Source organism: Schistocerca americana, chromosome 4 (genome assembly GCF_021461395.2).
Source record: "Schistocerca americana isolate TAMUIC-IGC-003095 chromosome 4, iqSchAmer2.1, whole genome shotgun sequence".
Classification (NCBI taxonomy): domain Eukaryota; kingdom Metazoa; phylum Arthropoda; class Insecta; order Orthoptera; family Acrididae; genus Schistocerca; species Schistocerca americana.
Window position 1 is genome coordinate 372,518,159 of NC_060122.1, and position 14,296 is coordinate 372,532,454.

The window sequence follows — 14,296 nt, forward strand, 5'->3', positions numbered from 1 at the left end:
GCCAGTTCGACAGGAATGTAGTGCCCTCGCCCGCTAATAGTGTGCGATGGTAGTGCTAAACGGATATGCGTATGCATGTTGATGACATGTTGATGACGTCATGGCTAAAAGCAGACGGGTGGTATCCCATGCTTCAGGTGTAAGTAATTTCGCTGCATTATATCCAATGTCGGAGTACCCTCAAACTTTTTTTTTTAAAAAAAAAGCACTTTATGTGTTAATACAAAAAAAAAATTGCTGAAATGAAAAAATAAATGTTTCGTTTTGTTTGCTTTCGAATTGTTATCTAATAATCGTGCTGAGTCACGACTAACTCAGTTTCCCAAGTAGAAATGGATGAATTAGACATCTCAACTGAAACCGTCGTAGAACAGGAGCGGTACGTTTCCGGAAACAGGTTCCTACTCAAAATATCATGTACTCACCCCCCCCCCCCCCCCTCTCTACATGTCCTACAAGTCTTGTATGAACACAGCGTTGAGAACTTCTCCATAAACGTTGGTGGCCTTACTCATCTGTGAGATATTTCAGTATCACAAGTAGTAACTTGTTTATGCTGTGGCGTGAATGAGTTCTTCACGGTCACGCTCTGGAAGAGCTATTTGCGTAATCTGCAGTATGTGTGGCAGTCAGTTCGACTCCTGACGTGTCCTCTGGTGTGGAGGCAGGCGATACGCCGGCGTTATCGCCGCGATAAGACGGAGACGGGCGACAGGTATCTGACGAGGAGCGGCCGGCCGCCACTGCGGCGAAATGGGTCCCCGGGTAGTGGCGTCTGCGCTGGCGCTCTCCTGCCTGCTGCTGGCGAGTGCCTCGCCGGCGTCAGCGGCCACGGCCGCGGAGGACACGGAGCTAGCGCCAGTCGTCAACGTCGAGCAGGGAAAGGTGGCGGGATCCACCATGCTGTCCCGGCGTGGGAAGCGTTTCTTCGCCTACGTGGGGATTCCGTACGCCGAGCCTCCACTTTGGGACCTCCGCTTCCAGGTCAGTCCGCACAGCCATTAAAGACTTCGTTTTGAAAATACGCTATTCAAAAGAATTAGGTGAACACGTGTATCAACATCAGGTATGTTAAATCTGTTTTGATGCAGGCAGTACCTGTCATCTTATTGCATGGCTTGAGATGCTCGCTTTCGATGTAGGCAACAAATCATTCGCTGTGTTAAGCATTAAAGTGTCAGGTACCCCTCAGTAGGAAGCGAGTACCGGTGTCCCACTGTTTTCTTGTGAGGTACACAGATGGCAGTTGTCATTTGTGGACATTGTCTTCAGTCAAGCACATGCAATGCGACATCTTAATACAATGCAAGTTGCAAAAACGATCTGTTTGATCCGAAAAGACTGGGTTTTGGTCGTGTTGCTGTAGATGACAATGCCTCTCCTGTGTCATTCGGTGCCATGGGCACTTACAGGGAGGTGGGTCAGTACACCAGGAGAGTGTACAAAGTTGCCGACGCGTTACAACTCCACTTGAAGACAGATATCTGGCCGTCTCTGCGTTTCAGTGTCGTAGGAATACCACCAGAGCACAGCAAGAAGGTCTCGGAAGGGTCACTGGAGCCGTTGTGTCCTATCACGCTCTAATGAACAGGAACTTGCGTCTCAGACGTCTTGTTCGAGTACCCCACCTTAACATGACATCTTGCCCGCCTTCAGTTCTAACGTTCGCATGTCAACGGGCAACTTAGTCACTGGCCACACGTGCTATTCGCAGACGAATGTTCGTGTGCGAAGATCGGTGGTGTGTGGTACCTGCCAAATGTTGTCCGGTGGAGTAAGGTTCTGTGATGTTATCGGGAGGCTTCAGTGTTAACAGCCGTACGGATCTTGCTGTTATCCATGGTCACCTTACCGCCAGGCAGTACATTCAACAGATTCTGTTGGACCACGTGGCGGCTGCAGCGTACGGTGGCGTCCCTGAATTCCTTCTGAGGCCAGAGACTGTGTGACGAGCGTCAGCAGGATGTCGTGCGAAGCCTGGACGTTGAAGTAACAGAATGTCCGACGGGGAGTCCCAACCTAAACCCCATCGTACGTATGTGAGGCACGGTTGACACACATGTACGTGGTCTCCTTTTCCACCATAGACTCTCCAAGAACGCTTAAGGAATCTCACTGAAAAATGGGAACGGGTACCACAAGGTGACGTCTGTAGACCTGTATGGAGCATACCATGTCAAGCAGTGATAAACGCTCACGGAGGGTAGACACGTTATTGAAGCTCTCAAAGTCCAATGAAAAGCACCTAAGATGATGGGATGAATGATTGTTTCCACTTTCTTTTCGACACCTGTCGGACATTTCTGTTATTTTTGTACAGGGCGAGTCAAACGTCCTTGGACACCTTCATAAGTTGGAAGATTAAAGGGAAAATTGAAATGTGATTATGGGAACATAGGTTTGACGCGGGGCCGCAACTTTTGGAGTGAATGTCATTCATGGCCGCCATCTTGAAATCCGCCATTTTGGATTCAAGTCTATTTTTTTTTTTTAAATGGGAAGGGGGTGTATGACACATCAAATAAGACTCGCTTGAGCTCTGGAATTTAGTGGTGTAATTTGTTTTTGTCTATCTTGTACAGTTTAGAAATCAGAGTGGTTGCACTGACTACAGTTGTGCATTGCACAGGATGGACAACACGTAGAACATTTGTTGTAGCAGTCGGTATGAAGGTAATTTCCAACTTTGAACATTAATATCCTCAACTGTAGAAGATAGACAAAAACAAAATACACCACTAAATTCCAGAGCTAAAGCGAGTGTTATTTGATGTGTCATACACCCCCCGCCCTTCCCATTAAAAAAAAAAATGACTTGAATCCAAAATGGCGGATTTCAAGATGGCGGCCATGAATGACATTCACTCCAAAAGTTGCGGCCCCACATCAAACCTATGTTCCCATCATCACATTTTAATTTTACAACTTATGAAGGTGCCCAAGAACTTTTGACTCGCCCTGTATAAACTCTCGGTGATGTAATGATGTTTTTTTGTGTACTTAATTTGTAAAAAGTAAAAGTATAATTGGGTAACACATCTAGTCCTCAATTATTGCTCAGTGGAGTGTGGCGGACCCCCAAAGTCGTTTTCCCATAATTCTTTTGAGCACTGTATTTTATTTTGAGGGAAAAACGCTCAGAATTTCAATAAGAAATTACCGGCCATCTTCAGACTGCAAGACGCATACAGTATTTAGCTCCAACCACTGAGAAAATCATATTGTCTGTCAGTCTCTCTCAACGCGAGCTAGTGTACATGTCATTTACCTGAAGGGGGCCAATTACGGTCGAAACCGGTACTAACTTGTATGACAGTGCCGAAAATAAAATATCTGGACAATCACTGGCGTTTCCAGTACAATCGAAATAGCCATCTCACCAGAAAGGATTCTGCTCTCGACCGTTTTTCGTCACAGGAAATGAACTAAATAATAAAAATGGGGCACCAAGCGTATAGCAAACCGAAGAAGGTGGAGGGTCACACCAGCATCCAGAACGAAAGGACACTGTGTTACACAAGCCGACAGCATGGGCACACCGGATAAGCGGTGATGATAACCTCGAACATGACTTAAATGGACTGCAGATAACATTACGTGAGAACGGATACACTAATAAAAACATACGAGGGTAAGTCAATAAGTATTTGCGCTTTCTGCAATCTGACGTTTTCCCGTCGTGTTATCGAGTGTCCGCTCAGGTCACCTCGTATGTTCTCCACGGTATTTCAGCGAACAGATTCGTTGACATCTTCGGTGGTTTCTGACGACTGCTGCTCTGCTGTTGTCGACGTACTGTATACGTTGGCATTACCCCTCCATCATCCCACTCCTTTCGTTTTGGGGGGGGGGGGGAGGACGGCGACGTTCGCCTGCGAACTGTGGTCTCCAGGGAGCGCGCTGTCGTCGTGGGTTGCGGTCATCAGCACACACGGGAATGCTTTTACGTCAACGCCGACAACAGCGGAGAAGCAGTCATCAGAAACCACCTGAAGATGGCAACGCGTCTGTTTACCGTCGGAAGGACACCCGAGAATTCTTCAAGTATTTTAGATTTCGTTCTAATCGTTTCTATGTTGGGACTACGCCTTACTGCCCTCCCCAGCGAATAGGAGACGCCGTTTTCTTAACTTGTAATAGCTTTCAGCGCTGTCACACCACTGATGATTTTCTGTTTAACAGGCATCACGCTTTCGTCTAAGGTATGTTTATGTGCCTAAACTTCGTCTCCAGATGCTGGAAACATTATCAGAGGCTATGAAGACTCAGATAATAATTTCAAACTCAAGGTCATGTAACGGTCGAGTAGTGATTTGCCTACTCTCCCCCCCCCCCTTCCCCTACCACTTTTTCTTCTTCATATTAGGCCCAAAATGCACTTTTTTCCCTGTGTCTCCAACGTCCACTCCTCCTCTGTCTGTAGTATCCATCACATTTCCAACTTACATCCACACTCTCCTAACCTATCAAAATGCCTAACATTTTTCCCTCCAATAACACGAATTTTCGCAGAGCAGGTCCTTCAACTTTTAATGACAGGGTAGTGCTTCATTTTTAAGATAGTTTTCTACATCGTGTGGCAAATGTAATCTTACTTTTTTAGTTTTACCTTTTAATATTTCTGTTTTAAAATTAAAAACGACGGAAACCAAGTTTCTTTTATATGAAACCTTCATTAAAGACATCTTTACAAATTGTAAAATCCCTTGAAAATATCTCATCTATTAATTTGTTGTTTTAAGTCGTTCTGTGTACTGCATACCTTTTGTCTGCAGATTGTTAATTGTTGCTCTGAATGCTCATCCACAGCCCACATGAGGCAAGGGAGATGACAGAACAGTAAAGAAAAAGAGTCGTTACGTCATGAGACCACTTTCTAAGATCGCAGAGTCACGCCGACATTTATTATGGCAATTAGCAAGTCGAAATGAATATCTTCACTGCGTGATAGCAACGGTGAAGCAAAGCTGCTTAAATCACTTAATAAAGGCAAGGCCTCCGGTCCAGATTGTATACCAGTCACGTTCCTTTCAGAGTGTGCTGATACAAGTAGCTCCATATTTAGCAGTTATATACAACCGCTCGCTCACAGAAAGATCCGTACCTAAAGATCGGAAAATTGTTCAAGTCACACCAATACCCAAAAAGGGAAGTAGGAGTAATCCGCTGAATTACTGACCCATGTCATTAACGTCGATTTGCAGTAGGGTTTAGGAAGATATACTGTATTCGAACATTATGGAGCACGTCGAAGAAAACGACTTATTGACACATAGTCAGCAAGGATTCAGAAAAAATCGTTCTTGTGAAACACTACTAGCTCTTTATACTCATGAAGTAATGAGTGCTATCGACAGGGGATGTTAGATTGATTCTATATTTTTAGATTTCCAGAAAGTCTTCGACACCGTTCCTCACAAGCGTCTTCTAACCAAACTGCGTGCCTATGGAATATAGCCTTAGTTGGGCGACTGGATTCGTGATTTCCTTTCAGGAAGGTCACAGTTAGAAGTAATAGACGGAAAGTCATTGTTCCTGATCTATATTAACGACATAGGAGACAATCTGAGTAACCGTCTTAGATTGTTTGCAGATGATGCTGTTATTTACCGTCTTTTAAAGTTATCAGAATACCAAAACTAATTGCAAAATGATTTAGGTAAGATATCTGTATGGCGCGAAAAGTCGCAGTTGACCCTGAATAAAGAGAAGTGTGAAGTTATTCATAGGAGTAATAAAAAAAAAATCGGCTAAATTTCGATTACGCTATGATTCACACAAATCTGAAGGCTGTAAATTCAGCTAAATACTTAGAGATTACAGTTACAAATAACTTAAATTGGAGCGATCACATAGATAATGTTGTGGATAGAGCAAACCAAAGACTGCGATTCATTGGCAGAACACCTAGAAGATGCAACAGGTCTACTAGAGAGATTGCTTACACCTCACTTGTGCGCATTGTTCTGGAGTATTGCTGTGCAGTGTGGTGATCCGCATCAGATGGGACTGAAGGATGACTTCGAAAAAGTACAAAGAAGGGTAGCTCGTTTTGTATTATTTTCGAAATAGGGGAGATAGTGCTACAGACACGAATTGCAGGGGCAATCATTAAAACAAAGGAGTTTTTCGTTGCGACGGGATATTCTCATGAAATTTCAATCAGCAGTTTGCTCCTCCGTTGGCAAAAACATTTTGTTGGCACCCACTTACATAGGAAGAAATGGTCATCACGATAGAGTAGGAGAAATCAGGGGTCGCACAGAAAAATTTAAGTACTCGTTTTCCCCGCGCGCCATTCGGGATTGGAATGGTAGAGAGACAGCTTGAAGGTGGTTCATTGAACCCTATGCCGGGCACTTTATTGTGAAAAACAGAGTAATCGCGTAGATGTAGATGTAGATTATGGAGCTTACAGTGCGCAAGAGTTGGCACTGTGGTGGCTGATTTAGTACTAAGGCCCACAAACTAGCTAAATTTCAGTCGTTATTGTTCTCTGCTAAAATTATTTTTTGTTTTGAATGTGTGTGGCCTCTCTGCAGAATCTAGCATGGTAATAGTTGGATCTCGATAATACTATAGTATCTGAGAAAAGAATTTGGCGGTTCCTTGGTCCCAGGTCCTGAACTCATACTACCGACTTATCCGTGTTTCCCACACAATTGCTCTTATGTTCTTCAAGCCAGATGTTAGTACGAGCGAGCGAGGTGTCGCAATAATTGCCAGACTGGACTCGTATTTGAGAGGACGACGATTGAAATCCACATTCGGCCATCTGATTTAAGTTTTCCGTGATTTCTGTAAATCGCTCCAGGAAAATGCCGGAATGGTGCCTTAGAAAGAAAACGGCCGATTTCCTTCCCCATCCTTGAATATTTCCGATCTTGTACTCCACGTCTAACAACCTCGATGTCGACGGGATGTTCAACGCTAATCTTCCTTTCTTCTTTTAGTAGTTCGTATGTACATCTGATGGCATGTGCAAGGGTTTTCATATATTGTGCTGTGGTAAGCGGCGGGCGCTGGTTCTTCGCAGTGTTCAAATATTCACGCACCTTTCTTGTCGGATAAACACTGTGTCAATACGAATTCTTCTTAGCTCCCTGCTCTTGCGGTCTATGTTTTGATGAATGAATGGAAAACTTTCTCTTCATCTGGTTCTGCGCCATTGCCAAGTTAACTTGGCTACACCATTCTCCACTTCCAGCATTCGAAAACAACGTTCCTCAACCTTTCTTTTGCGGTCTGAAGGTGTCCTAGGAGCTAAAAGCTATTGAAGAGGTTCAGCACGATACAGGCGCAACACTTTACGGCGAAAAAGTGTTTACCAACGGACTTGATGATTCAAAAGCCGCCCAACAAGCGTCTAACCGGTATTAGACGACACGCCTGACGTGTACTAGTCATGTGCAGTTGACCTGCCACCTAGTGGCAGAACTGGGGAAGCTACAATTTTAGCAGACAGTTCATCCGTCGTGGAGAAATACGAGGCATTCTGTTCTGCCATGGATCCGTGCAGGCAAAGTAGAGGAGGTGTAAAGGCGCATGCGCGAAACGTAGCTTTTCAAGCGGAATTTTTGCTCGATATTGTTTTCACTTGTGGCTAGCAGACGAGATATATGTCAACTCTTGAGGAGTCTTTTGGCGATTGCGTGAGATACTCGGCACATTTTTCAGTGAGTAAGTTTTTATTAATACAATAATGAAACAAATGACAATAGTCGTTTTTGCGTTAACGGTTGAGAAAAGCTGTACATCTAATAATAGTTTCTTATTGTAGAAGAGGTATAGAATAAAGAAAGTATAAGCGTGCTTAATGAGGCATACAGCAAGGAAAGGTGTAAAGGTGTCTATATGATTCTCTAAATACACTGTACCATAATAAGTTACGTCAACAAATTTTAATTCTGAGTTGAATTTATATGTTTTACCAAAATGTAAATGTAATATTACATTCGATGTGTAAGTATTATCTTAACTGGCACCTGATTGATTTGCATGCATCTTTTGTATTATTTCAGCATGCCAGGAAGGAGAGTTTTGGAGAATAGCCATACGAGTCGAGGTACAATTGCGCCGGTCGCGACCAGTGAGGACAACAAAGGCCGTTATGCATCTTTGGTGTCGCTCTGTTGTGCCGAGCTAAAAAAGAGAGATAGAGGAGGGTTACAGGGACAATAAAAGTGCATAAACCGAGTGTGGTGATTCCCTCATTACTGTGTTATTTGCGCGAATCTCGTCATGCAAATCGAGAGCAGGTTGTCAAAACAAGACACATCCATTCTGTCTAAGTTCCTAAATTCCTGCGTATCTTCGGGCTTCGACTATTTCATTAACAAGGAGTATATGTCGCTGCCTTCAGCTCTTCTTCCCTGACAGGGTCAAATCCAATTCCTGCTTCTGGCAGTGCGTTGTCGTTCTGTGGGTGGGTTGGGTTGTTTGGGGAAGGAGATCAGACAGCGAGGTTATCGGTCTCACCGGATTAGGGAAGGATGGGGAAGGAAGTCGGCAGTGCCCTTACAGAGGAACCATCCCGGCATTTGCCTGGAGTGATTCAGGGAAATGACGGAAAACCTAAATCAGGATGGCCGGACGCGGGATTGAACCGTCGTCCTCCCGAATACGAGTCCACTGTCTAACCACTACGGCGGCCATTCCCACAGCAAATGCTGCGCATATAACTGCGTCCTCCATGTCCAAAATGCTGTGAAACGTTAACTTAATCATCTTCTTGTATCTGTGTGACATAAAACAAACACTTTGGTCCACAATTTCGTAAAATCATAAGGCAGTTTCATCCTGGCTGCCCAAGATAATATCAACTGCTTAATAAAAGTGAACCTAGACCTCTCAAATGGCTCAAATGGGTCTAAGTACCATGGGACTTAACATCTGAGGTTATCAATCCCCTAAACGTAGAACTACTTAAACCAAACTAACCTAAGGACATCACACATATCCATGCCCGAGGCAGGATTCGAACCTGCGACCGCAGCAGCCGCGTAGTCCCAGACTGAAGCGCCTAGAACCGCTCGGCCACCGCGGCCTGCTAGACCTATCAGAAGATTCAATATGAACAAATACAGCTTTGAAGAAACATCAACTTTCACACCCAAGGACATAAACATGGCTGCGACTCCGAGTAGGTACCCTTGGGGCGTTGCTGCAGACTTACACGTTAGGTACATCGTTTAATAGGTCTGGTGCAGACTTGTATACGGTAGATGTGGCGAGTTATTTTTAGGGTCGACGGAAAGTGCAGTCGTCCAGTCATAACGACTACTGTTGCCAACAGCGAACGAGCCCATGACCTGAGTTTGAATAACCAACGAGTGTCTGTTGATGAAGTTTCAAACTGAGGGAAATTAGGCAAGGTTCTGCATAATATCTTCTACAACAGGCTATAATGCCATAAAATATGTGCGAGATGGGCCCCAAACCTAAACAATCCAGAGCTTAAGTCCAATTGTCTGAGAATCAGTCGGCAGCAACTAGACAGTCGGTCTAATGAAGGTGAAACGATTTTGAAACGAATTATCACTGTAGATGAAACATGGATCGTCACTTTGAAACAGAGAATGAAGGTTTGTGCATGGAATGGAAAGGCCCAAAATCTCCAGCCAAAAAGGAATTCAAGAGTCACCCCTCTGCCGGATAACTGATCATAGTTATTGGGACGCGCAAGGGCCAGTTCTAGAACAATACATGGCAAAGGAGTCAATAGCCAATAGTCAACATTACAACTACATACGCCAAGGCCTATTGCCAATGTTCAAATATCGGCGCCTACATCGTTCTAACTCATGAGAATGTATTACTTTTGAATACATTACGGGAAAGGCAGTGATCAATGTCTTACAAATATTTACTATTAAAAACAGTCTTGATCACGATTTATTTATCAAGGTGACCGGTTTCGACCACTACTGTGGTCATCTTCAGACCATTGAGTAGGAACCTCTTTCTGTTGGAGAATCACTACTGACAGAAAGAGGTTCCTACTCAGTGGTCTGAAGATGACCACAGTAGTGGTCGAAACCGGTCACCTTGATAAATAAACCATGATCAAGACTGTTTTTAATACTAAATATTCATGAGAATGTGCATTTCGAGTTGTGGAGCACCCTGCATCCAGTTGTGATATATCTGATATCGCTGCGTCGGATTTCTACTTGTTCGATCCACTCAAAAGTAGGATAAAATGCTACCGTTACCCCTACGAAGTGAAGTGATGAATGATGTGATGTTGCTTCACCGACTTTTTTCTGAGGGTTCTAAAAAATTTTGTCTTTGATGGACCAAGTGCACTGAAAAATAGGGTGACTGTTGAAAAAATATGTCGTAAATTTTGTACTGTTGTAGCAAATTAGAAAAATGTGTAGATACCTTTTGACGCAGCCTCGTACAACGAGCTGCGAGGTACAGTGAAGCGAAAGTAAATAAAGGAACAACTCCCTCTTGCTTGCTTACATCAAGTGAGAGGTATGAGCTACGGCATAGGGGCTGTGTGCTGTGTCGCTGAGGGATTGAAGCCTATATTTCATAGTGGTGGCAAGATCAGAGATCTGTTGAGGACCATGAACGGTTCCACTAACGCACTACACGCGTTTAGGAAGTCCGATTTGATTGTGGTGACTCACTTGTTGGAGCATGAATGTTACGTGCGACTGGAGCAACACCGAAGATCAGCAGAAGACGAACATCACCCGCACTGTGGTCGACTCACCAAATGCCAAGATCTGTATGTTTGCCCGGTAGCCACGGATGCATCAGCTGAAAAAGAGAGGCTGTTGGAATAACAGAGCGCACCAACTACGTGAACTTACACAGCTTAAGTTGCCGACGACCTGGCTGCCGGAGATTTAAGTCCAATTGATCGCTGTTCGCGAGCCAGCATCTCCTCAAGACCGACTACACCAACACACACAAAACAGCCACTAGGAACTGCTGTGTAGCACATTTGCCAGTTCTCGAGGACATTATGGGTTAATCCGTTTAAACGAACTTCATCAAACCCTGAAGATCTTCCTGAAGATGTAGGGTCACTAAAGTGAAAACGATCCCCCTTAAAACGAGAAAATCATATTCTTGCTGTGCTTTGTCCAGCCGCATTATCCCCATACGCGGCGCTAATGTTTCCGGCTGGCTCCGCTGTTGTCATCCCTCTATTGAACACAAACAGAAGAACATGTCGGAAATGTTGCGATTTCTCCACTTGGTACTCCATTTTCTAGCGTCCACATCTCCACTCACCATCTCCAAATAACAAATGATAAGAAGTAACATCAAATAGCAACAGTGAACTACAAACAAAAAGTGACAGTCGATAAAGAAACCTCTAGCAACCGGAATATCAACATGCAAAACGAAAACGCTAAGAACTTATGCACAAACTTAGTTTTTGATGACGGCTTTCGTCTGTTGTGAGTGATTTCGACGATCAAGTACTCACTGCAGTCGTAAGTGACATTGCCGCTGAGTCAGCATGGAAATGCCTAGAGGTCGTCTACTGCGGAGGTACATGTTCGATGATATGCGCTGAATGGTATGCTCCGAAACACCTGTGCCTTCATTAGCGTTGTACTCTGTCGTCAGGTGTGCCACAGATCGCCGCCGCCTGTCCTTTGCAGAGAGGAAGCGTTGGCTTTCAATACCTTGTCTCCTAATCGTGGTTTCACCAACCTTCAACCATTTTCCATTGATGCTTACGACTGTATCACGCGAACTGCCTAGCAGCTTCACCGTTTTTGAGGCGCCGGTCGTAACAATCTGCCATTTGTTGAAGTCACTACGTTAATGGATTTCTCCATTTAGGGCCCGTATTCTACACTCATCTTTGCTCGTCTTTTGTACTTTCCTAACCGCTTCATGTACCCGCAATGCCACCAGGTAGCATACAGTCTGGCTTTGAGCAATGGAAATAATATTTTGTCTCAACAGCTTTTTCTGGCTGTTCTATGCTTTGTGTAAACCCATTATAAGGCTATTAAAAGAAGTTTTCACCCAATACTTGCAACTTCAGACCACTCTGCAGCTCTGCAGCTCAGCATAACGGGCGACGTGAAAACTCCACTACAGTACTCTGATATGTCGTTCTGAGTAGACAAGACGGCTTGCTAAAGCAAGTGTTTGGATCTGAAGATGACCCTGAGTGATCGAAACATGTAATCTAATTAAAAATGTGCAACTGACGGGACAATAAATGAGAATTATCTTAACATTCAACTAGGCTCAGGAAGCAAATAACAAAACACATGATTTATCCGCTCAGCCGCGACCGCGAAGACACTAGACCACCGAACAACCAACGATATACACTGTGCAACACAACTAAAGTATCACTTTTTTGAAGGCCCATAACTATTTCCCATTGCGACGCATAAGTCTGAAATTTCGCTCAACCTCCCTCTTTAATCTCTGTAGGTCCATCTTTATACAGATGGTTTCGGGACCTCGGCTGTTCAGTATAAAATGTCAAATTGAAACACCTTCAGTTGTGTAAATGTATAGTTGCTATTTTATTTGTGCAATCAGTTTCTGCGCTACATTAGGCCCCCTGGCAGAGGTGTAGGATGAATTCCACTTCTGGTCCAGTCATTCAGTGACTGGTATCCGTAGATTTCTCCTTAACACAGGGATCCCTTCGATCATCACTTAGACAAACGTTTAGTGCACTTTTGACATCATTAACCCACCTTCCATATCACATGAACGCTTAGAGCTGTGACCTTTACCTCTCATGTGGCGACACCTTGCTGTTTGAAGCTTTGCCGAGCCCGAGGGTGACGCCACAGGACATCATTACTAAGGAACTCTGTGGGCATCTTTGAGCGAACTTTCAAACTTATGCGTCGCAGCGGGAGACAATTACGAGGTTTCTAAAAAGCGATCCTTTAATTTTGTAGCGCAGTGTATGTGTCACAAAGCTTAGCGAGAAGGAAATCCGTCGAGTTTCAATATTCGTCTACTGTAAAGAGGTGCGAGATTACTCTTCAATTGGAGTCAAAATATTTTCTAGTTATTGACTTATTCATACGTGATAATAGATATAAGTCGAATGATGCCAAATCTCGTGAATAGGGCAGACTTTCCAACAATCCATTCTGTGATCGTCAAGTTTTCGCACTGACATTGCACTTCAGCTGGCAAGCAAGCTGTCCTGAATTTTTCTTTTACTGCCAGGTCTTTTTTCACATTCTTATTCCATTCAAATGACTTTTGTATCAGTAGTAATTGTTTTACCTTTTGCAAGGTAACAATAACAATCACAAAACACACAGGCTATAACTTTTTCGCCAAATGAAATCAAGTTCACCATTCGTTTGGTAGGGTCACAAGCTTCTTTTTTGCATAGATTGTTGGATCGTTTCTTGTGCGGAGTGAGTACCACATTTTCATGGTCTTCCTCTCGTTGTCGCTACAGGGGGTTCCCATAAAAGTGCTCCTTTTGCTTATCTGTCCTCCTCCATTCTCTTCATTTGCCCTAACATTCCTAGCTGGCTTTCTTCTATTCTATCCGTAATACTACAATAGGTCTGCGTCCTGGTATGAGAAAATAAGTTTCCTCTTTTCTTACCCGGCCAAGTCGGGAAATTCAACATGATCCCAAATAGTTCATTTCTAAAGCTCTAAGTATCTTTGTATTTTTTCTGAGAGTTCCCAGCACTCGCCACCACAACTTGTTATTGGTTCCATGGTGGATTTGTATAATCGCATTTTAACCTGTAAACTAATTTTTGAGGACCAAAGTACAGGATTTAATTTTTGGATAGCCTCCGTTTTTCTGTCTAATCCGTTGTTAGGTATATCTGTCGTGTCTTCCATCACGTGATAGGATATTACACATGCACTTATACTCTTAAACTTTAATTTGATGTCCGCCAATGGCGAAGTCACTTCACACCACCCCACAGCATAGATGGTCCGTCTTCTGAAAACTTATTTTGGAACTGCACGTTCTATATTCTTCCAACAACTTCCTAAGTATGTAAGATATATCCTCTACATCCTCTGCTGCAACGACCTGATCGTGAGCATATGTACACACACTGCTTCCCTAATCTGATCCCCATGCCCACACACTTTCTACACCAGAGATCCAGTACCTTCTCTCACCTTAAAGAGTGTGTGGGTGGCAGACAGCATCATCAATTCAGTCCTTTATGGTGTGTAAGACTAGCAGGATACGGACTGCTGGAGTAGAAAGACAGTCCAAGTCGAGAATACACCTAAATACACTTTTTTTCTTTATTTACTGAGGCACATGGGGGATTTGACATTGGTAGCATGCACGGAA

General features: G+C 43.8%; 1 protein-coding gene across 1 annotated transcript in view; it reads left to right on the plus strand.

Moving 5' to 3' along the window:
* The first annotated feature begins 753 nt into the window (after positions 1 to 753).
* Positions 754 to 14,296, plus strand: part of LOC124613493 (venom carboxylesterase-6-like) — a 150,489-nt gene continuing 136,946 nt past the window's right edge. Inside the window, exon 1 of the mRNA XM_047142201.1 lies at positions 754 to 984. Within this exon, the coding sequence (XP_046998157.1) occupies positions 754 to 984 (231 nt within the window). The remainder of the gene's footprint in view (positions 985 to 14,296) is intronic.